This window comes from Varanus komodoensis, unplaced genomic scaffold (assembly GCF_004798865.1).
Source record: "Varanus komodoensis strain SLA01 unplaced genomic scaffold, ASM479886v1 scaffold6_2, whole genome shotgun sequence".
NCBI classification, from domain to species: domain Eukaryota; kingdom Metazoa; phylum Chordata; class Lepidosauria; order Squamata; family Varanidae; genus Varanus; species Varanus komodoensis.
Genome location: NW_025336346.1, coordinates 21,601,355 through 21,622,913, shown reverse-complemented (window position 1 = coordinate 21,622,913; position 21,559 = coordinate 21,601,355). Strand labels below are relative to the sequence as shown.

Sequence of the window (21,559 nt, the reverse complement as noted above, 5' to 3'; positions counted from 1 at the left end):
AAGCTTGGGAGTGCTCCTCGCCACCGCCGTCACCTGAGCTTCTAATGACAGCTCAGGTTCGAGGAGCACTCCCAAGCTGCGAACCTTGTCCCTAAGAGGGAGTGCAACCCCATTCAGGACAAGGTCCAGGTCCCTCACCCCGAACCACCTACCAACAGGACCTCCGTCTTGTCTGGATTGAGCTTCAGTTTATTGGCCCTCAGCTTCAGTTTATTGGCCTTCAATTTATTGGCCCTCAGAGTTGATACCTGAAGGCTGTTCCTTTCAGATAATGACCCTTGCCCACATCCACAAAAACTCCAAGGTGTCCCAGTCTCATCTCTGTCTTTGGTCAGTCAGTGAAATGTCACTGGGTTTATTTGTGGAACTGTGAACTCTATCCTTTTAGAAGTAACAAAATAGCCATTCTATTAAGAACTTAAGAAAAACCTTACTGAATCAGACCAAAGCCCTGTCTAGTCTATTCTGGCAAAACTCAAGTGTAAGCCATGGAAAATCCACAAGGAAATATTGTAGTTGGTTTCCCCTTTCCCTATTGTTGGTTTTTAAGGATGACTGAGGTCATTCCAGTCAATTCCCTGAGCTATTCCTTCCCCTCTTGCCTATTTGAGGAAGGCTGAAGGACAAGAGATTTTCCATAGCAAAGGAGTTAAGCCACCTCTTCTCTCGTACATCCTCTTGGGCTGATGAATCAATGGCTCATTCCCATCTTGCTTGGGTTAAAGCAAGATGTGGGTTAAGCCCACAGCTCCCTCCCTTCCGATGCATTATCACAAGTATTATTGCTAGAGAATGTATTATTCAACATTTACAGTATTTACTTCCTTACTTCACTGGCAGTGAAAAACAGCTGTTAACACTGGCCTTTGATAGAACATGTTGGTTGAGTCTAATGTGGAAAATGGTAGACACAACCTGTCAGTGTTCACTACTGAAGGAAAACCTAGATGCACTACAGAGGACTTGAGAACAGCCCTCCTTTGCAGGGGCTTGGATTGTTCCAAACTAAGCCGAACATTTTGAAACAAAACAAAAGTGTGCTTAATGGCAAAATGTTGCTTTGAGGAAAACATGAGGCCAATTAAACCAGTTTACTGGCCAAAGTGCCTTTGCAACTGTTTCCAATCGCTGGTCCCTACTGGCAGGATTAGTGTTAATTTTTCACATAAGATGAAAGTCAAAGAAGACCATAATTAAGTGATTAAAACAACCCAACTCCAACAGTAGTCTCAAGCAGTTAAGCAATCAAATAGGCCTCCTTTTAAATGCCCACAGCTTTCCTTTTAATTCACTATTTTAATAGGGTGGCTTGTCTAAAGTTATGTGAATTGTTAGCTAGAGCTTACAAGGCAGCTCCAGTTGTTTTGGGGACCATGAAATTGGCACAGCTTGGATCAGATGTAGTACTGTGGAAACTTGACTAAAGGGCTATCAGAGGTACAAAAGTATTTAAAGAAGAATATAATATTTGCAAGAGAAACATCAGTCAAATCACCAAGAAGAACAAGGGTGGAAAAAGGTTTAACCAAGTTTTCTGTTCTGGTATTCCAAACCAAAAATTGAGACGAAGTAGGTGACATCGGTTCCAGATGTTCCCATTTACCAGAGCAGTTCTACTTTCAGATCATTGTTCTCTGCTAACTTAATTGCTCTGCTTTGCCCTTTTGGTGAAATTTGGTAGGACATCTTTTTAAAAAAAGGACCGAAGGGGACGATGGCCTGAACAGAGAGTGTATTTACTGATTCATATATCTGACCAGATTCTAGAGTGGACAGAAATAAAAAATAAAGGACTATATTAAAGTAGAATATAAGTAAAATGTGTAGTAATAACAGGCTTCTAACCTGATCAAGCAGGAAACTCCCACTCCAATTTTCACTTCCTCCAGGGCATTCAAGCTTACCAACCAACATTACCTCAGATGGATTAAACATCTTTAAAACATATTCTTATTTACTATTTCTTATAAGCCACCCTTTGATAGTATACACATTAATGTCAAGGGTATTTCATATATTTAATTATTATGCTTCCTTCTCTTTCTTTGATATAAAGCAAAACTGAGTGAATGACTTGCGTGGGCCAAGAAAAGAGATTTGTGAGATTACAGTCTAGGATTTGTCTTATGCACTAGTTACAAGAAATCCTAAGATGTTGTTTACACCTTGAGCACGAGACCTTTTACTTTTGTGCTGCCATTGGCTAACCTGCTCTGTAAAGATATTACCAGGTTCTTTCCACAGTAACTGCAAAATTATAATATACTTTTTGTTGAGAATCCAGATCTCTTCCTTCATGTCTGGAGCTTCTGTGGTGAGGATACCACATTTCCAGAAGCACTCAGAACAGCAGTATATTGTTGCAGAGGACTGGGGAGAAATAGAATACCTCCCACTCCCGTTTGCTACCATTACAATGTGCTTGCTGAACAAATGTCACAGACAACCTGTTGGACAGGGCCTGTGGAATGAATAAGACCTAGCAGCACAGCTCTCTTCCCTGACTTGTGCCATTTTGTGAACTTCTTTTAAAAATAAATAACTTACTAGGTGAATAAACAATGCACACAGCTCAGGCAGGAGAGTCTACCTACGCCCTTGCTTCCTTCACAAATTTCTAGCGCTGGAGGACACAACAAAGGAAGCGGCACCAGCAGCAGACAGATACAAGGGTGTGACCTCTTAGTAAGGCCATCTCCCTGCACCAAGGCTGCTGCCTAGGGCAGTATAACATGTGACCAATGAAGAATCTGCATGAATTTTTCACTGTTAATCCAATGTAGTGGGGACTTGAATAAACAAGCCCCAACTTGCACTCACCCATTACCAAAATGTTCAAACATATCCCAAGAACTTTGCTTATTATGCCAAAAGTGACATGACTTTGAATAATGACTGAGATAAACTTTTCTATGGAACCGAAGTAACTTTAAAAAAAAAAAAACTAGAGCAAATATGTCAAATATTCTACACCCACCCTTCCCAAATCTGATACCTTCCAGATGTTTTTGGCTAAGTTCTGTTACTCCCAGCCAGCAAGGCCAATGGTCAGGTATGCTAGTTTGGAGCATGCTGAGATGGAGAATGCAGTTAAAATAGCAAGAGACACTAATGGCCAAATAGTTACTTTTTATGCTGTTCTGCATCCATTTTGGTGTCAGGCTCGACCAGGACAACTGTCCCTATGCAAGTCTGCAGGTCACTTCTCTGTACTCAAATAATAAGGCTTTCTGGAACACAAAAGACTGAGGGGAATTAGCTCAGATGTGCAGGGGTACAGTTTCCCACTGGCTCTGTTCTGGAGGATGGGCTATTCCTGGTCTAGAATTCCAGCTGAAATGCCAAAAGGAGCCAGGCTTGAGTACTCAGCATCCACGTAAGGTACTCAAGGCAGTGACAAAGACAAGCTTAGAATGCCCAGTGTCAGCTCTTCAGCATTCCCAGAAATGAACTGACAGTGAAAGTATAACAAAATAGTTGTTAAATAGTTAACTCTGGAAGGAGACAAGTGCCAGGGCGTGAGAAGAGAGAAGGGATTCAGGGTGAATTGATGGCTTGACTTCAGCTTCAGAGATGATGAAGAAGGACGTTCACAGTAGGACTAAACAAAGCAGGGTAAGAGATTTAAAAAGGGAACATGAAAATTCCTTCCTTGAAAACAGCAGTCATAGGGGTGAAGTTTCAAGACAGCAAGAACAGATACCAGAAGGACCTCCTGAACCTTACAGAGGGAAATGAGAAGAACGATACGAAAGGAGAACAAGGCTCCACTAAGGGTTTGTGGAAAACAGAACCCTGATTAAGGGCATGCTTAGGAGGGGAATAAGGAATTACACAGAAAAGGATTTCAGAGAGAGGCTAATGTACCTGAGTTGGCTTGTGCGGCAGAAGCTTGCTCTACAAAGGGGATGGACCTGGCTGTGCCCTGAAATTAGGTGGGGAAACTGAGGCTTGAATTTAAGTGGGGATGATTTAAGTGGGGAAACTGACGCTTGAATTGCCGTGTGCAGCTAAGGCTGCACCTTCCCAAGCAAAATGGAACCTTCTGAGCCAAAGCATTCCATGATGCGATCAAAGACTTTCTGGAAGCATTTTGTTCCCATTGCATATAAACCTCTTCTTCTTTGCCTGCAAAAGCCTCATCTGACCTCTTTATTATTTAATCCTATTGACTGGGCTAGTCGTGTGGTTTTATTGACATGTGACCAAGGCATCCTCATGTCATATGGAACGCTGCAACATCATTGACAAAATCAAGTGGCTCATTGCGGGCAAGATGAGGACAGAGCAGCATCTGCAAATGAAACTTTACACTGAAGATAAAGATGATGAGTGATGGCAAAAAGAACTTCAAAGCAACACGAATAAAATTTCCAAAAATGAGGTGTACTTTTCCGCATTCCTGGAAACAATCATGAAATGAGATAAATAGGGACAACTGACAATGTTCTCTCTCAAAATAACCTGTTAATATATCAGCATGCATTCTTCCATTTGAATTTTGAGAAATGAGTAAGGCATGAATTAAACATTACAATTTAGGCAAAACAATTTAATTATCTGCTAGATGAAGTCATTTAGTGGCACAACATGCAATGGGAAACAAACAAAAATAAAAAAATGCAGCAAGACTTTATCATCACTATGCCAATGGTGTGAGTATTAAAATGTGTTTTCTTTTGCACTGGGCAGAATTTTTATTTTTCTATCAGCTTTATTAATTTGATGTTTTATTTTTTTATGAAACATTGTCACTAGAATATTTAGCATTTCACTTTCTTCTTATCAACTCATTTCTCAAACGGATTCATAGTTGTCCTGGGTGGAGTTTAGTAACATCCTTTGTTGCTGTGATACTAAGTTGAATCTTAGATTTATACCAGATTGAGGTGTGGTGGCTCAGAATTTATTTAAAATATTGTGAAATTCATAGAGTTGTTGTTAATGATGTCATGCTAACCTTTAAGGCTAATGGAAGTCAGGCATTTCTACCTCAGAAGAAAGCAAGTCAGAATTACAAAACTCTAGAGGGACATGAAATTAGATGTGAAAAGAATCCTTGAGTCTTTGTCAAGCTGCACCAAGATTAAAGCATTTCAAACTACTCTGGCTTTTAAATTCCTCTAGAGAGCCAAAGAGCCAAACAAGGAAATTGGCTGAGTTCAGTTGTTAACTGGCGTTGCTTACTCTTGGTTTAATGGGTTGAATTACACTTTGGAATGTGAATGTAGAGAACTTTCAAAGTATCCCTGAAAAATAAACCTTCCAAATCCTGGACTCTGCCGTACAACCATCTTTCCATTTTCCCTCCCAGTCCTCTGGTTCAAACATTTGTCATGCATCAGCCTTCCACATTTTGGTCTTTCTGGACCCACAACCCCTGCCAGAGCATTCAAAAAATATGAACCAGAAATGCAATTCTGACAGCAGTTCTAAAAAGAACATTTGTGCAGTTCAAAGATTCAGATCATGCAAAATATTGTTTTATTTTAGCTGCCGTAAAAGGTGTTTGAAAATCATGGCAAAAGTAAAATGAGTGATCCAGGCTCTTGTAGAAGCCCAGGATATTATCAACTAGTTCTCTCCCCACTGCCAAAGATGCTCCCTGCAAACCCCCTACAGAGTGTTCACCAGATGAGAATGGAAATATTAAGATAAAGAAAACAATTCTACAACATGGCAACTCTTTTCTCATAAGTCATGTAATGTTGTGAGTATTATAATAATGTTATTCTTTGTGAAATATCAGACCATAATAACGACGTGCTTTTTCCTCAGCTTAATTTTGTTTGCCTAGATATGTTTCAAAGGCAACTTTAATGGTGCCTTTACAGACTGAGGAAATTACCAACACAATAACTAATATGAAAACGGAAAGCACTGGGTCCAGATGGATTTCGAACTGTGTGATATAAGGCATTTTCAAGTTTTCTAAGTTCCTAAACTTTATTGGTTCCATAACTCTATTTTTGAATCTCATATTAGAGTAATTCCTAGACCAGACAGAGATCATAACCTTTGTGCTAATTAGTGCGCTATTTCACTGATAAATGTTGATATCAAAATGCTAACTGCTATTCTGGTTGCCAGACTACAGCAAGTTATTTCAATATTAGTCCAACTGGACCAGGTTGGATTAATTAAAAATTGACAATGGGCCGACACAGCTGAGATTGTCTCTCTGTGTGCTGGGAAATAGATTTATTGAAAATCTATCTTTTCCACTTAGAGAAATTGTGGTTTTCCTCCAGATCTTCAGAAATGGGTTAGATTTTTATATGAAACTTCTAGAGAAAGAGTTAGGAACGATAGGGTTTTGTCTGAGTGTTTTCCTACTTCATTCAACCCAAGTAGAACTCATGGTGCAGTCAGGGACCGTATGACCCCGTGAGTGAGGATGCAGGGCAGCGGCTGAGATGCCAGCCTCTTTCCATACTCCCCACCAAAGTAAAGGGGGCCTCTCCAGTGAGGAGAGACCCAGGCGGACTTCTCCTTGGGCAGGAAATGATGCTTCCCCTTTCCCCCAGGGAAAGAGAGGCTGGGACTGGGCCGCAAACTCCATAACGGAGAGTGCCCTTTCTTTCACTGTGCCCAAGTCATGAAATTGCCTGCCATGGGAGGCCTACCTGGCTTATTCCTGGGCTTCTCTTTAAGCGTGTGTCCCATACACGGTTAGTCAAAAACAAGTCATATAACTCCCAGCATTTCCCACCCTAAGCTGCTGTGAATGAAGAGCTAAGTGTCTACATCACTTACTTTCACATTATCTGGCCCAACTCAATGCTGTGAAACGTGTGCTTTTAATTATGAAAAATTTTAACAGGGGTGTAGTACTAAGCATGCAGTGGGTGCCCAAAGTTGTTTTGATTAAATTTATTCAATTTGTCTGATTAACCTATTTATATTGTTTGTTTTTACTATTCTATATCCCCCTTTTCCTTAATTACCTTAGTAACTTTATTTTTTAGGGTAGATTTTTAAAAGGTAGGAAATAAAATATCTTGCTAGGCATGCTGAGCACTTTTCAAAGGAAAATGGCAGACTATATTTTTTAAAATCCCAAATATATAAATTATCAGTTCATGCTGGGACATAACACTGAGAATAATGATACTGCACTTGGGAAGGGTGATTGTCAAGTTTCCTGTTTCTTGTGAAGGAGACGCCAAGTAGCATTTCCCATCTTCCTATTTGCTCTTATGCGGAGTCACCAGTGATAGATTCAGCCCCCGCCACCATGGGTTCCCTTTCACATTCTTTCACATATGTGATAGCAATCAGTCCTATGAAGCAAAGCAGAGGGCTACATTCAGGGAAGTAACTGGAAACAAACCCGACACAGCACCCCCTTCCCCCAACACATACAGGTCGGGTGGCTTGACCTGCTCCAAGAGGGGTCTCATGAGCGGTGACGCTGAAATCCCATGGACCCCAATGTGCACCCACTTTTTTCAGGGCACATTGTAGGTGCAGGTATTTCACCGGTGGGATAAACATGGCCAAACAATCACACCCCACGTCCGTCCCCAGAGAAGGGGAGCCAAGCACAAATAGTACGCTAGGCCCAGAACAACCAACTCATAGCACTGCTTCTCTCTGCAAACACCCTGTGGGTCACGGGCATGGACATTTTGGCCGGACCCACGTTATCCAACCTTAGTTTAAGCTGCTGGGAAAGGTGAAGCTGAATATATATAGTACGTGTAGATAAAAGTAATTCACAAAACCCAAATGAGCTTTGCAAATCCGGCCTCATTCTGTCATTTTCTTTTAGATTTAATTACAAACTTGTTCCCAGCTTATCCAAAATAAAAAAGGACTAATTCCCAGACTCTTTGTAAATCTGACATTTCTCTAGAGGCCAAAATAAGGTTGGAATTGAGAACAATTATTAACCAGAAGAGGTTTAACATCCCCTCTAGCTATGTCTTAAAACACAATAGCTACAGCACCCAGTGCATTGTTAGTACTATATGTTAAAATTATTCACAATTAAAAGCAAATATTTCATTTGCCCTGGCCAGATATATGAAAGTGAGTGCTGTAGATGCTGGGTTCTCTGTTCAGAATTACAATAAATTAAATTGGCTACACCTATGCATTGAATCACAGGCTCTATATGGTGCTATATATGTCCCTGCCAAAAAAACCTTTTGCATAGTCAACACCTCTTTTAAAGGAGATGTACCTTTGCACTTTCCTGAGCAGCCAGACTCTTTAAGAATATTGTGAAGTGTGCATGTGTCAGAACAAAAAAAGGAAAAAAAATCATAAGGAGCTCACTTCAAGGGGAATATTAATGTCTCACTTCCTTTTCACACGCAAAGATCCATTGTGTCTTTGCTTTCCCTTCACAGCTGTCAGGAAAAGCAAATTAGAAAAAGAAAAATTTTGCAGCCTCTCTTGGCCAAAGGCCAGGCTTGGTACCTGCTGCGTTTTGAAAGCAGTGACCGCTCTGAACAAGACCCAAGTGAGGCTTCCAATAGTTGGACCCATGTGCAAGTGCAGATAAAAGAATAATAAGAATGATGTATAAAGTTGTACACATTTGGAACAGAATTTTGAAAAGGGGGAGTGGCCAACCAGTGATAGCCCCTCCAAGGTGCCACTTGGTCATTTTAGAAGTCTGTAAGAAAAAAGAAAGATAAAAGGGTGGGGAGAGCTATGGCGGACCAAAAGGAGCCTCACAATTGCAGCAGGTAGGGTGAGAACAAATTGGCCCTATCCTGGTGTCCTCTGTGAGGGGGAAGAGGACCAAGGAGGAGGCAAAAAACCCCCCTGTGAGTGCACTCCGGCTTATTGTCAGAGTGGGTTCACATGATGCGTGATATTTGTTCATGGCATTGGGAACCCTGCCTATAGCCATGGAGATTAAAGCCCAATATTTGTTTATACTATTCTTGATTCCATTCTCTTCTACCTCCAAATCAACCCACAGTTAGGCAAATCAAGTTGGATGTTTACGAGAGGGATTCTAGAAAGACCACTCTTAAGTTCTCCAGCAGACACACAAGCCTTCTAAGGAGAGGTTTCTTTTCCCTGATTTGTGATAACCTTACCCCGTTCATTTCTAGTTACCTGCCAAGACTAGAGCTAATTGTTCTAATATGGGAGCAGCAGCTTGACAGGTGGGGTGGGGGAACTGCTTACCATGGAATTTGATTATTTTCCTATGTGTCAATGAACAGGAGGGCAATGGAAACAGGCAGCCAGTCAGGCAGGGCACGGCTCCAGCTAAACCATCCCCTCTCTCCCCTCACCTTCCCACAACACCAGTGTAGTGTAATGTAGTGCAGTGTAGTGTAGTGCTTAGAATGCCAGACTAGGGTCCAGGAGACCTTGGTTCCTATCCAGTCAAGAAGCTCACTGGTAATGTTGGACCAGTTGGCATAACCTACCTAACAGGGTGTTGTGAAGATTAAGTGGAAGGGAGGGAACCATGTATGCCACTTATTTATTTATTAGATTTATATCCCTTTTTCCTTTTTTGAAGCAAAGCAGCTTACGCCGTTCTCTTGCTGCTCTCAATCTTATCCCCACAACAACAGCCCTGTGAGGTCGGTTGGGCTGAGAGGCTGTGACTGGCCCAGAGGCACCCAGTTGGCTCCATGGCTGAGCGGGGACTCGAACCCCCATCGCTTGAGTCCCAGACCATGCCCTTAACTGCGACACCACACTGGCACACTCGACTGCCTTGAATGGAAGGTGGGAAAGGAATGTAACGAAGCACCAAGTGCCCTGTGGAAAGGGTTTGGAGGAGCCGCTGTGCTCTCCTGCTGTTTTACTATGATTACACTAATTTTCTGCAAGCTGCCTTGGAAAAGTCTCAAATCCTAAAAGGTGGGATATAAATTCTTATAAAAATAATACAAATGTATCACAGAAGCCCAGTGCTTCACCAGGCACAGGCAGGCTTTCTGCTGCAGATGCCTATGAACCAGCACGATTTAAGAAAGCCTTAAAGAGGTAGTTTTTGTTGCTTGGAAATACTTACTATAACTATGTTAAAGGACCTGGTCTAGATAGGCTTAGCTGGACTGATAAAATTAATGCTCTTGGGGATGAGATAAAGTCTAGATAATTATAAAGTTTTTTTTCTTTTTCCTATCATAGCACAAGAAAGCCAAACATGACGAATACTCACCACATTGTCCACAACACCTGTCCCATTTGCAAGCTGGCATTCTTCTGCGTGGCCATTACAAAAGCAGCTGCCACGGACTATTAAGTCATAGATGGCATAATGGGCAAATCTGTGGGGTTTCTGCAGCAGCCCTGAGCCTTGACAGGGACACTCTTGCCTCTTTAATAACAACAGCCGTAGATTGGTGAGTTTCAGAAGGTCTTGGGCTTCAGGACTGTATGGATCTTCAATCTTGTTAGCAGGAGTTAAGGCACGGAAGATCACCTTGAAAGACAGAGAGAGAATTAGAGATGGTGAACCTATGTAAAATGCAAACCTTGTTTTCCCTTTGCCTTTCCCTTTGCCTTTCCTAATAGCAGTTTAACTTGACAACTGAATCTCAAAGAATCAAAGGAACTGTGGTTTGGAAGGATGCTGCAAATTCTTGGTGAGAGTGTAAGCACTTTATGGCTACAGCACACAAGTGAGACAAGAGTTAATATACGGCTGAAGATCTTGCCCTGGAAAAATGGTTTCCAAGCTTTCATGAATAGGATTGCCCAATCTTTTCACTGTGAGTGTGTAGAAATGTGGGATCAGCTGGGTGCTGCACTTACACATAGACAAACCAGTTGAAAGTGGGTTGTCATTGATTAATAGGTTGTCATTGAAACATGGATTGTCTTGTCTGAGGATAACCAACCATGCTTAATAACCCACAGTTCAAAACCCAACAGCAAATTATGGGTTCTTTTCATGGGTTGTTCCAGGTTAAGATGCCATGGCTTGTTAGTGCAGCTGGTTCAGACAGTATGATGATCCTCATTCCAGCAACAACCCATGGTTCAATAACAAGAATTGTGTGTGGGTTGTTGAGTTGTCTGGACCCATTTACACCCCTCCACCACATCTATCCTCCCTACTCACTGACGTCTAGATATCACTGGGGAGAGGGGACACAAAAGTCTCCCCAAAAATTACCCCAGTAATTCCTACCAAGACTGGGAAAACTGTGATTCTGGAAGCCAGGGAACAGCACCTCTTAGCACAGCTTTGCTAATCAGCTGGAATTTGGGGGGAAATGGGTGGCACCCTGCCAGCTTCCAGAGGCACACAGGGAGTGGTCAAGGGCTGCAGGTTATGTACCCTTGATGCACATACAGTGGTACCTTGGCTCACAAACTTAATCCATTCCACAACTCTGGTAGACCCAAATTGGTCATAAGCCAAGTCAAATTTCCCCATAAGGTTCAGTGTAAATAAGGTTAATCCGTTCTGTAACCATTTTTTTATCACAAAAATTTGGAACAAAGTGACAAAGAACAACAAAGTAACAAAGAACAACAAGGATCGCGGCCATCTCTCCCCACCCCCAGCACGACCGCGATCGCCCCGTCTTCCCTGCACGAGCGTGACCACGATCGCAGCCATCTCCCACCTGCTCAGCACGACCGCAATCACGCCTGTCTTCCCTGTACAAGTTTGACCGCAATCGCGGCCATGGGCGCGGTCGCACTCAGGAGGGCAGAGGGGCGTGATCGCGATCGTCCCCCGATGCAGAGTTCATGACCTGCGGCAAAATTTTTATGAAATTTCTGTTCATGATCCGATTTGGTCATGCACTGAGGCGTTTGTGCGCCAGGTACCACTGTACTTTGCAGATTCTGAAACCGCTATTTTCACTGAGTTCTACTAGCAAAAGCACTTTGAGTTCTGTCACTCCCCCACTTCCCCAGCAGCAGTTGCCATCTGGAACTTCATGAATGAAGTGAGAGCATTTTTATATTAGACACTGTCTCTGTCCCACCCTTCCTTTTTGTGGGGGAGGTCAAGAAAGACAGACAGACAGAAAGACAGAAAGAAAGAAGCAAGCACGCAAGCTGGACTGTGTAAAACCAATTCCCAGTAGCTTATTGTTTTCAAGACGAAGGGATGCGCTTCCACAGATTTAGGTGCCTGGTCACCCTTTGCTATGCGCCAACAGCACATGGCAGACAAACCCTGTAAAAATAATAGAAATCAGCTGGCCGGCGTGGGAGCTGGGGAAGCATCTCTGCCTGTAAAAGCATTGCAGAAAGGCCTGTAATGAATGCCATGCATTTCTTCTGCTGCTCAAAGAAGATACTTGTTGCCCTTTTCCCCATCTTCTTTACCGATTCTTTGGCGGATGCAGATTTGCAAACAGAACAGGGTCCAAACCGGAGATGTCTCTTGCTCATGGGAGCAATGGGCAAAATGCCCAGCCTGTGTAAGCAATGCAGGTGCTTACACATTCCCTGATCAATGAAAGCATGAGAAAACAACACACAGCCCCTTTCCGGCCAGCTGTCCACATTCCCCCGATGAATGGAACCATGTGCAAATGGCCCATTCTGTTTTGCACAGGTGCCTGGCATTCTTGTGATCAATGGAATTAAAGGCCAGCGACCAAGTTTACTCAGTCCACGTGCCTGCCCCAGCTTGGTTAGTGGAAACAAAGGCGGACAGACCAGCTTATTCAGCTCAGATAGCACCATTCTGTTGTTGACAGAGAAGCACTGAAATTAAATATGAATTCAATACCACTGGAGGAGTAGATCAGGAATTGCGATTTCCCCTTCAGAAGTTCACAATTCAAACAGTCACATGCTCGTGGACACAGTATTTACATGTTGATATGGGTCCCTTCAGCCCTAAATTCACATTTCCTCCTTTTTGTAGAAGCATGGCACTAGAGTGCTCAGTGGGGTCAGTCTTCTGTCCGAAGACATCTTCTGCCTTCTTTCTGAAGGGCTGCCCAGTCCAAAGCTGGCTAAAGAGGATCCAGAAGAAGGAAGAACAACAGGGGCCAAGGAGCTGGCCACCAACTGAGCACCTCAAAATGTTGAGGAGGCCCACAGGTCTCCTCGCCACAGACTCCCCCACTGTGGCGAGATGTTTCATCTTTCTGTTTAAATTATAGTAATGATTTCTACATTTGCATCTATGTATATCCATTAGCAAATTCAGATTTTATGCCGCCTGCATCCTCTTTTGTCCTCTTTTTGGTGATGCATTTCCTCTTTTCTGGCAACGGCCAAATGGCCACTCTTCATTTCTTATCAATAATTTATTATAGAATTTGTAAATAGCTCCACATCTAGAGGTACAGCAATAGTATGTAACATTAAAGAAAAAGCCTAGATAGATGACAGGAGGAACTCTCACAATTGCTAAGGACAGGCAAGGAGCAAAAGCAAAAGGTGACAGAAATAGGATCGGATCCTGACTACAGGATTGTATAGGCATCCTGAATGACTATCTTGCAGAGAGAAAAAGAGCTATTGCCAGCACAAAGAAATACAAAAGAACATAAAGAGAGGAAAACAAGACACCTTCTCCAGAAGACCCAAGAAATCAAAGGGAAATTCAAGCCCAGCTTAGGAATGCTAAAAGATGAACAAGGGAACATACTATCTGACAAGGAGTAAATAAAAAAGCTGGAAACAACATAAAAAGAACTGTACAGAAGAGATGAAAGGATGGCAGACCCTTTCAAAGTAAAATCTATGAGGAAGAACCTGCAGTATTAGGAAGTGAAAACACTTGGAAGTTATGACACACCTGGAGTAGATAAGATACTAGTAGAACTATTCCTAGCTGCAGAGACTGAATCAGTTCAAGTCCTAACAAGAATATGCCAACAAATATGGAAAACAAAATAATGACCTACAGACCTGAAATGTTCGATATGCATTCCATTCCCTAGGAAAGGAGACACAAGGAAGTGTACCAGCTATCGGACTATTGCACTAACTTCCCATTCAAGCAAAGTGATGTGTAAGGAGTTACAATAAAGCATTTTACCCTATATAGTGTGAGGAATTCTTGATGTTCAAGTGTGATTCGGAAAAAAAGAGACTTTTGAGATCATATGGCATATATATGCTGGCTACTGGAGCACACCAAAGAATTTAAGAAGATCAGTCTATGCCTTATAGAGTACAGCAAAGCCTTTGATTGTGTGGAAGACGAGAAGCTATGGATGGACCTCAAAGAAATGGTGTGCCGCAGCACTTGATTGTCCTGATGCATAATCTGTACTGCATGGACATAATATGGAGAAATAGAATGGTTTCCTATAGTCAAAGACATCCAACAAGAGTGTATTTAATTTCCCTCTCTGTTCCATCTATATACAGAATATCTCAAAAGGAAAGCTGGTTCAGGATCAAAAAAAGCAGAGTGGAAATTGATGGAACATACATCAGTATTTTAAACGTGCAGACAATATTAATGGGAGAAGGCAGGAACAAATTGAAGCAACTTCCAATGAAAGTGAAAGAAGAAAGTGAAAAAGTAGCAGTGCTGCTGAACACTGACCAAACAGAACAAAGCAAAATGATTTCAGAAGAACTAAGCAAATTTAAAGTCACCGATGAATAAATTAAAATTGTGAAAAAGATTGTAGTTATCTTGGCTCAGTCATCAATTCTGTTGGAGGCAGCAGCCAAGAAATTAGAAGACTGAGACTTGGGAAGGCCACAGTGAAGGTATTAGAAAAGATAATCAAGTGTAAGGACACTTCACTGGAGACCAAGGCCAAGGTCATCCACACTATTGTTGGGAGTGAGAAAGATGACTGCTTCGGATGCACATTTTCAAGGGCTCCTGGCTGGTCTCCAAAAGAATAAAGAGGAGGAGGGGGAATGTGTGGGAGGGGGCCGGGGACTGTGGGCCATTCTGAGACACTGAGAGGAGAGAAGCAGAGATGCTTATCTCAAGGCCAGACTCCCCAGGTGGGCCGGCAGTCTCTGGAAATTACCAGGATGTAGAGCTGGCAGGAGGGGACTTGGAGCAGGGGAGTTTCTTAGACACAGACGTGGTGGGCATGACCATGACTGCATGACCCATTGTCAGTGCAAGAGGGTGGCCCAGTTAGAAGAGAGGCATGCAGAGAGGAGGCATGCCTGTTTTCAGAAGCCCTCTCCCAAAGGGGTGGAGGCCAGGCATGCTCATAAGGAGAGTTCCTGGAAGTGAATACTTGATTGGGTTCAAGCTGTGGCAAGCTAGGGTTCCTCCCTTCATACATTCAGAGCTACTCTTCTTGCAAACAAGGGTCTGTGGCTCTGAATGTGCAAAGGGAGGAACCCTGGCTCCTGACAACGATTGCATTCCCAATCACTATGTAGGGGTATGAAAGCTGGACTGTGAAGAAAGCTGACCGGAAGTACCTAGATGCACATGGAACATGGTGCTGGAGGAGAGTTCTGCAAATACTCAGGACCAAAGATAGATGAACCAGTGGGTCCTGGACTGAATCAAGCCCTGGAAGCCATAATGACAAAACTGAAGCTCTAATACTTCAGGGACACCATGCGACGGCATGACTTTCTGCAAAAGGCAATAATGTTAGGTGAAGTCTCTGGCAGAAGAAGAAGAGGAAGACCAGTGATTAGATAGACTGATTCCAGACATGACTTGACAGCACACAACAGCAACAACAATTTGTGCCATATGAGAATAATTTAAAGCAAAAGATATATGGAATACATTAGCTAAGGTAGCATATTTCTGGCTATTTCTCCTGGGTGCCATTAAAGCATGAAGAATGTGGATAACTGCAAATTTTGTTAATTCTTATCGAAACCAAATGAAACAAAATCCTCACCCATGCCTATTTTATCAATTACTTTTTTCTCCCCACACCTACCCCCTGCCCCCAGGTCTGTACTCTGTTAAGCAAAGGGTAAATTCTAGCAGAAGACAGATACTTTCTAACTTTCCTAGATGGCAATATTTTCCAGTGCAAACAATGGCTCCAGAATGATGCTTCCTGCTATCTTGAAGTTTTACAAGATTGTCTAAAAGCAACAAAACAAAAACAGCACCCCTATCAGGGTTCAACTGTTTGCAAATATTTTTGTTCCAGGCCTGGCTTTTCTTCCAGCAGATTGCTCTGACATCACTGGGTCCCCACGAGCCACTGCCTACCCATCCACTGCCATGTGGGCTTGTCCCAGTGGATTCCCATCCCCTTCATCTTGAATTCTGAGGTTTTACTACATCGAGGTGCATGTCTGCAGCTAACTTAAGGTACCCTTTTACTTAAGAAATTATTGTGTCAGCATAAGGAAAGAGTCATTCCCTTTGCTGTCTTTCAGAGTGAAAAACTGGAAAAGGCTGCTGACGGGAAAGTGGCAACGGCCAGCTGCAAAAATAGGTTCTGAAAAGGAGGGCAGAAATCCCAGCTGCTCGTAACAAATACAGTAATTTGCGGCAACTGTCCAAGTGCTAAAATTCTAGGCAGACCAGTGACACGCTGGGCGTGTGGTTAACTCAGCCTCTCCCCATCTGCTTTCTCTGGCCCAATTATCCAGCTTCCATATACGTCAGCCTTCCTGTTGCTGCCCACGATGGAAGGCTGGTGTTCGATTCAAACTGGAGCTGACCATCCCCTGCACCCTTCATGCGGTGCTGCTTACAAGTGTCCTTCCAGATGTTCTGGACTCCAACTCCCATCAGTCCAGGTCAGAATGAGCAGTGGTCAGGAATGCTGGCAGTTGTAGCCCAAAGCTTCTGAAGGGCATCAGGTGCCGGTGTGAGAGTACTGAAAGCTCAGACGTTCTTTTTGAAAGGGGGGTTTTGACAGGGACATGTGCATATGTAGACAGAAAAAGGGCTGGAAGAATAAACCTCTTTACAGACTGTCGGGGCCAATTCACATGGCTGATGCTTGCTGCACGAGGTATTGTCCAGGCAAGGCTGCCCAATTCAGACTCCCAAATTTATGTAACTGCACACTTGTGCACGCCTGGCTATAATTAAAAATATAAATTAGCATACATTTGAGGTGCACTTTAAAAAAAAGTGTGGCAAACCAGTGATAGGCCCTCCAATACACTGTTTGGGCTCTTCAGAGGAGCGGTCACTGGCTGCTGGTGAAAATCTCTGGAGAAAAAGCAGAAAGGGGAAAAAGTGAAAAGGAGCTCATGATTTTGTGGAGAAAAGACAAGCTGCCAAGTTTCCTGGGAAAGACAGAGAGGGGGAGCAAGTGATGGCGACCCAGCTGGTTGTCAGGCACACCATAGTTCATCATACAAACAACCCACCCTGCATGGTCTATTTGTCATGAGGTACAAGCCCACGCAATGGCTGCGCTACAGAAAGCCCAGCTGAGGGCAGAAAAGGCAGCACTCCTGGCCTGCAACCTGGGAACAGCCCCAGGGCTCCCTCCCAACTCCTGGCTATCCCTGTTGGGGCTTGTATTTTGGCTGCCTGCTCTGCAGGACTAATGGACTGAAAGCTCCCTCTGGCTCACTGTGGAAGCTCCCAGCCTCTGACATGAAAAGAGGGCTAAGCCCCGTCTTCCTCTTATAATCCAGAATGATGCTAGAACCTTGTGCTTTGTTAGGATTTCCATTCTTAATCCTAACAAATGCTACTGTTTTCTGTCATTCAGCAGCGATTCATAATAAAATGAAAGAGATAATAGATATTATCTCTACCTGTCTCTGACCTTTATATAGGAATTTAGGACTGCCTTGAATCTGTATAAACATGACAACTGACAGCCATCAGGAAGGTGCTGTATTTTTAAAAAATCTGTTCCTCAGCAGCTGGCACTTTTCCATCACACTGATTTTTTTATCTTTAGCCAAGAAGGTTATCTTCACTCTACATTATGACCTGGTTCACATGATCACTGGTACTCTGATAAGCCCCAGCAAGTTGCTGCACCATGGGTTATATGCAGCTTGCTTAACCCACACACAACCCATCCCCTTGAGGTTCATACAACTTGACAAGCTGTAAAGCAGCCACCTACATGCACTGCGGCCCATCATGCTTTGCTGTCACAAAGTAGCAAACTAATCTTGCAGAGGTCACTGTGATAATCATGTGATAAGGTTGTCTGGGCACTGAGATTGTGAGCCATCACACACACACACCACAATTACTGGATAGAAATGGCATTCAGTGCTTGCCAGTCTCCATTAGATTTGAACTAGTTACCTGGAATGAACTTGGTAGGAAATGAAGAAAGCTTATCAGCCACTGTTCTAATAGATGCCACAAAAGAAGCCACCGAGAATTACTGAAGTTCTTTTGATCTCCCTGAATAGCTTTGTAAGCACTCGATGCTGTAGCCTTTTGAAGCTAAGTGGATGTGTTCCTGCTTAATTTTTGGATGGGTGCTCATTAAGTTTTCTATAAAAACTAAAGAAGGGGCTGCACTTGAGTGGCAGAGCACGTGCTTTGCATGTAGAAGGTCCCAGGATCAATCGTTGGCATCTCCAGGTAGGACGAAGAAAACCCCATGAATCTCGGAGAATCACTGCCAGTTGTTGCTCACAGTACGCAAAGTGATCTGTACTGGAGCCAGTGCTTTTCATAAATGATCTGGACCTAGGAGTATGCAGTGCGGTAGCCAAATTTGTAATAACACCACATTATGTACTGTTGCTGAAAAGGGTGTTCCAATGAAATCCAAAAGGAACAGAAGAATAATGGGCAATAAAATGGAAAACTGGTTCAACGCAAGCAGAATTAAAGTGATGCATACTTTACATGCAGCAGTTCTACTGATGGGATCTGAACTAGCTGTGGCTGACCAAGAAAAAGATCAGGGGTTATGGTGCACAGCTCAGCAAAAGATTGACACAGTGTGTGGCTGCTTGACAAGGGCAAATTTCATTTTGAACATAATTAGGAAAGTAATAGAAAGGAAAGCCGCCAATATCATACTAAGCGAAGATCACACTTGAAGTGCTGTCAGTGCAACACGCGTTCTGGTCACTGCATCTAAAAATGTATATTAAAAGGTTGGAAAAGTTTCATTAAAGCGCAACTAAATGGGTCAATCAGCCACAGCAACTCCCCTATGAAGAAAGGGCCCGGAGTATTTAACCTAGAAAAGGGGTGAGTGAATCGTGTTGGGAGTTGCCCACAATCATGCAAAATGTCAGAAAGTGCACAGGCATTTTTCTCCCTCTCTCACAAGACTAGAACCCAAGATCATCCCATGAAGCTGGCCAATAGGAGGCTCTGGACACAACACATCGTTAAAGGATGGAATTTGGTGCCACCAGTTTGGATGACTTTCAAAGGAGGCTACACAACTTCCTGAAGATAAAGGCTTGCAGGGGCTACCAGTTCTGATGGCTAGACGCTGCATCCAGTATGGAGCAGCATGGCTATGTGCGTCCATTCAAGGGGAAGAGGGGAGCATGCTGGTGTGGACCCCTGCTCTGATGCAGCCGGGCTCTTCTTAGGTTGTGAGTTTTACGTAATGCTGCGAGGATGAGAATTTTATTCAGTATCAGCTGTCCTGCATGACAGGAAGTGCAGAAATAATGCTAGAAAAAACAATGCCTATTCCTGGCTAGTTTACAAGTTGTGTCCCCCGCCCCACTGCCCTGCTCTCCACCCAAAAGAAAAAAAAAAAAGCCAAGATAAAAGGAAGCTTGCTGACATGGCTCGTGACAATGCTGGTCAGAAGAAGAGGAGGCCTTCTGCAAAGTGGCTTCAGTGAACCGCTTCTCCCCATTCTGCTTTACCCCAAACAAAACCCCGTTCTCCTTGCACAGTGTCTGCACCACCCCTACCGCCACCCTAAGCCTTTTCCTCTGGGGAGGCAGAACCTGGTGGTGCTATCAGCATGTTTATTCTGCTGGGGCGAATGGCTCCCCCCCAGCCTTGCCTCTGCATTTCGTCTCCCCTGCAGCTCAAGTCCAACGAAATGCTGAACAGACAGCCCTAGTCATAACATTTGGGCACTTGCCTTTAGGAGTGACTAATCCTTCCACCGATCTTTTCCAGCTCGAAGTTGGAATAACTCAAAGAGTGCAATCAGCTTTCTTTGCCTTGGTGGCCAAAGCTGACGCAAGGACCCTGTTACTCAAGAGATGCCCCCGGGGTTGCAAATCGCTTACAGGGCAGGTGGGGCTGTCTGCACTGCGTATTTGCCTAGGCATGATTGTAACCACAGCAACTGGAAATACACTGCAGGGATTTTGGGATCCACCCCCATGTCAAAGCAGGACTGTGCCACTTTTCCCCCGGCCTCAGCAGGCAGCAGGTGCCCACTCTTGGCTGCCATGCTACTCTGGAGGCGAACGAGGACAGGCTGAGTTCACTGATCTTCCTACACAGTCGGCTGTTTCTTGTGCTCTTGTGTGCTGTATCTTATTACACAAATCTATTGTGCAACTAGACTTGTGACGCTGTGCACAGTTCTAGAAAAAATGCATAAACGGGCAACCAAGATGAAGTCCCTTATGAGGAAAGAGTTCAATGTGTGTGGCTGTGTAGAATAGAAGAAAATGTGAATAAGAGAAATAACAATAGAGGTGTACAATATTGTAGGGTGTGAAGAATGCCAATATGGAGGAATTTTTCTCTACCTCTCATAATAGTAGAATCCAGCAAGCTGATTGGTGGGAGGTAAGGACAGGTTTTAAAAAGAACTTCTTCAGAAAGGATGTATTTAAACCATGGAATTCATGGCCTCTAAATGTAATGATGCCCACCCAACTGGATGGGTTTTGAAGGGTGTTAGGTAAACCCCTGCATGATAAGGCTGCCAGTGCTTCTAGACCTGATAGCCACGAGCTTCCTTCAGAGGCAGCCCCTGATTATTAGCTACTGGAGAGCAAGAGCAGCTTTCTGGGGACTCAAGGACAAGATACCCTCAGTGGGCCCTCATGAGTCTGCCCTCTCACCGCCATTGCCACAAGCTGCTCTTCCTCTTCCTCGTCCTTATCGTTGATTTGGCTTGCATCCCTCAGAGAAACAGAACCAGTGAGCAATTAAGCAGCGGCTTCTGCTCCTCTTCTTTCTCGCCGGCAGGGTAGTCTGGACCAGAGCAAGGAACAGGTGAGCAAGCAGGCTGCCATGAGGAGGAGAGGTCCAGGAAGCACCTGTTGGTGGGCCTCTGCTAGGATTTGGGCCCTTGGAAGATGCCTGGTGATGGCTATCGTTGATACCAGCACTGCCCTCATGTCCTCACCTATGAGTTCTCCTCAGGCAGTTGGTTGGCTGCTGTGCGGGCAAAATGCTGGACTAGAGGGGCTTTTGGTCATATTCAGGATGGCTCCTCTTACATGGGTCATGATGGGCTGGACAGTGCAGCTTGAACAGGTTTGCCATGCAAGACACATTCAACTTGTTGACATAGCAACAAGCTACCTTACTGAGGCATACACAATTCCCCTCCTTCCAGTGGATTCCAGTAATGGGCTCATTCTAACACACATCATTGGTTTCATCTGTCACTGTTGCTTGAAATAAATGGCCTTTTGATAGTTTAACCTCCTGCACATTTTTACAAAAATGGTAAATAAACAAGCAAGGAAATCAATTCTTTACACTCAGTACTGGAAGACTATTTGACCTGCACTATTTGTGACTTTGTGCACTGGAACATTGCGATGATCAAGCGTCTGTTGCTCCAAACTCCCTCTTCTGTAGAGAATC

General features: G+C 43.7%; 1 protein-coding gene across 1 annotated transcript in view; it reads right to left on the bottom strand.

The window, feature by feature from the left end:
• The window catches only part of LOC123034203 (netrin-4-like), a 66,339-nt gene that overhangs the window by 30,010 nt on the left and 14,770 nt on the right, over positions 1–21,559 (bottom strand). The window contains exon 3 of the mRNA XM_044451408.1: positions 10,145–10,408. Coding sequence (XP_044307343.1) covers positions 10,145–10,408 — 264 coding nt within the window. The remainder of the gene's footprint in view (positions 1–10,144; positions 10,409–21,559) is intronic.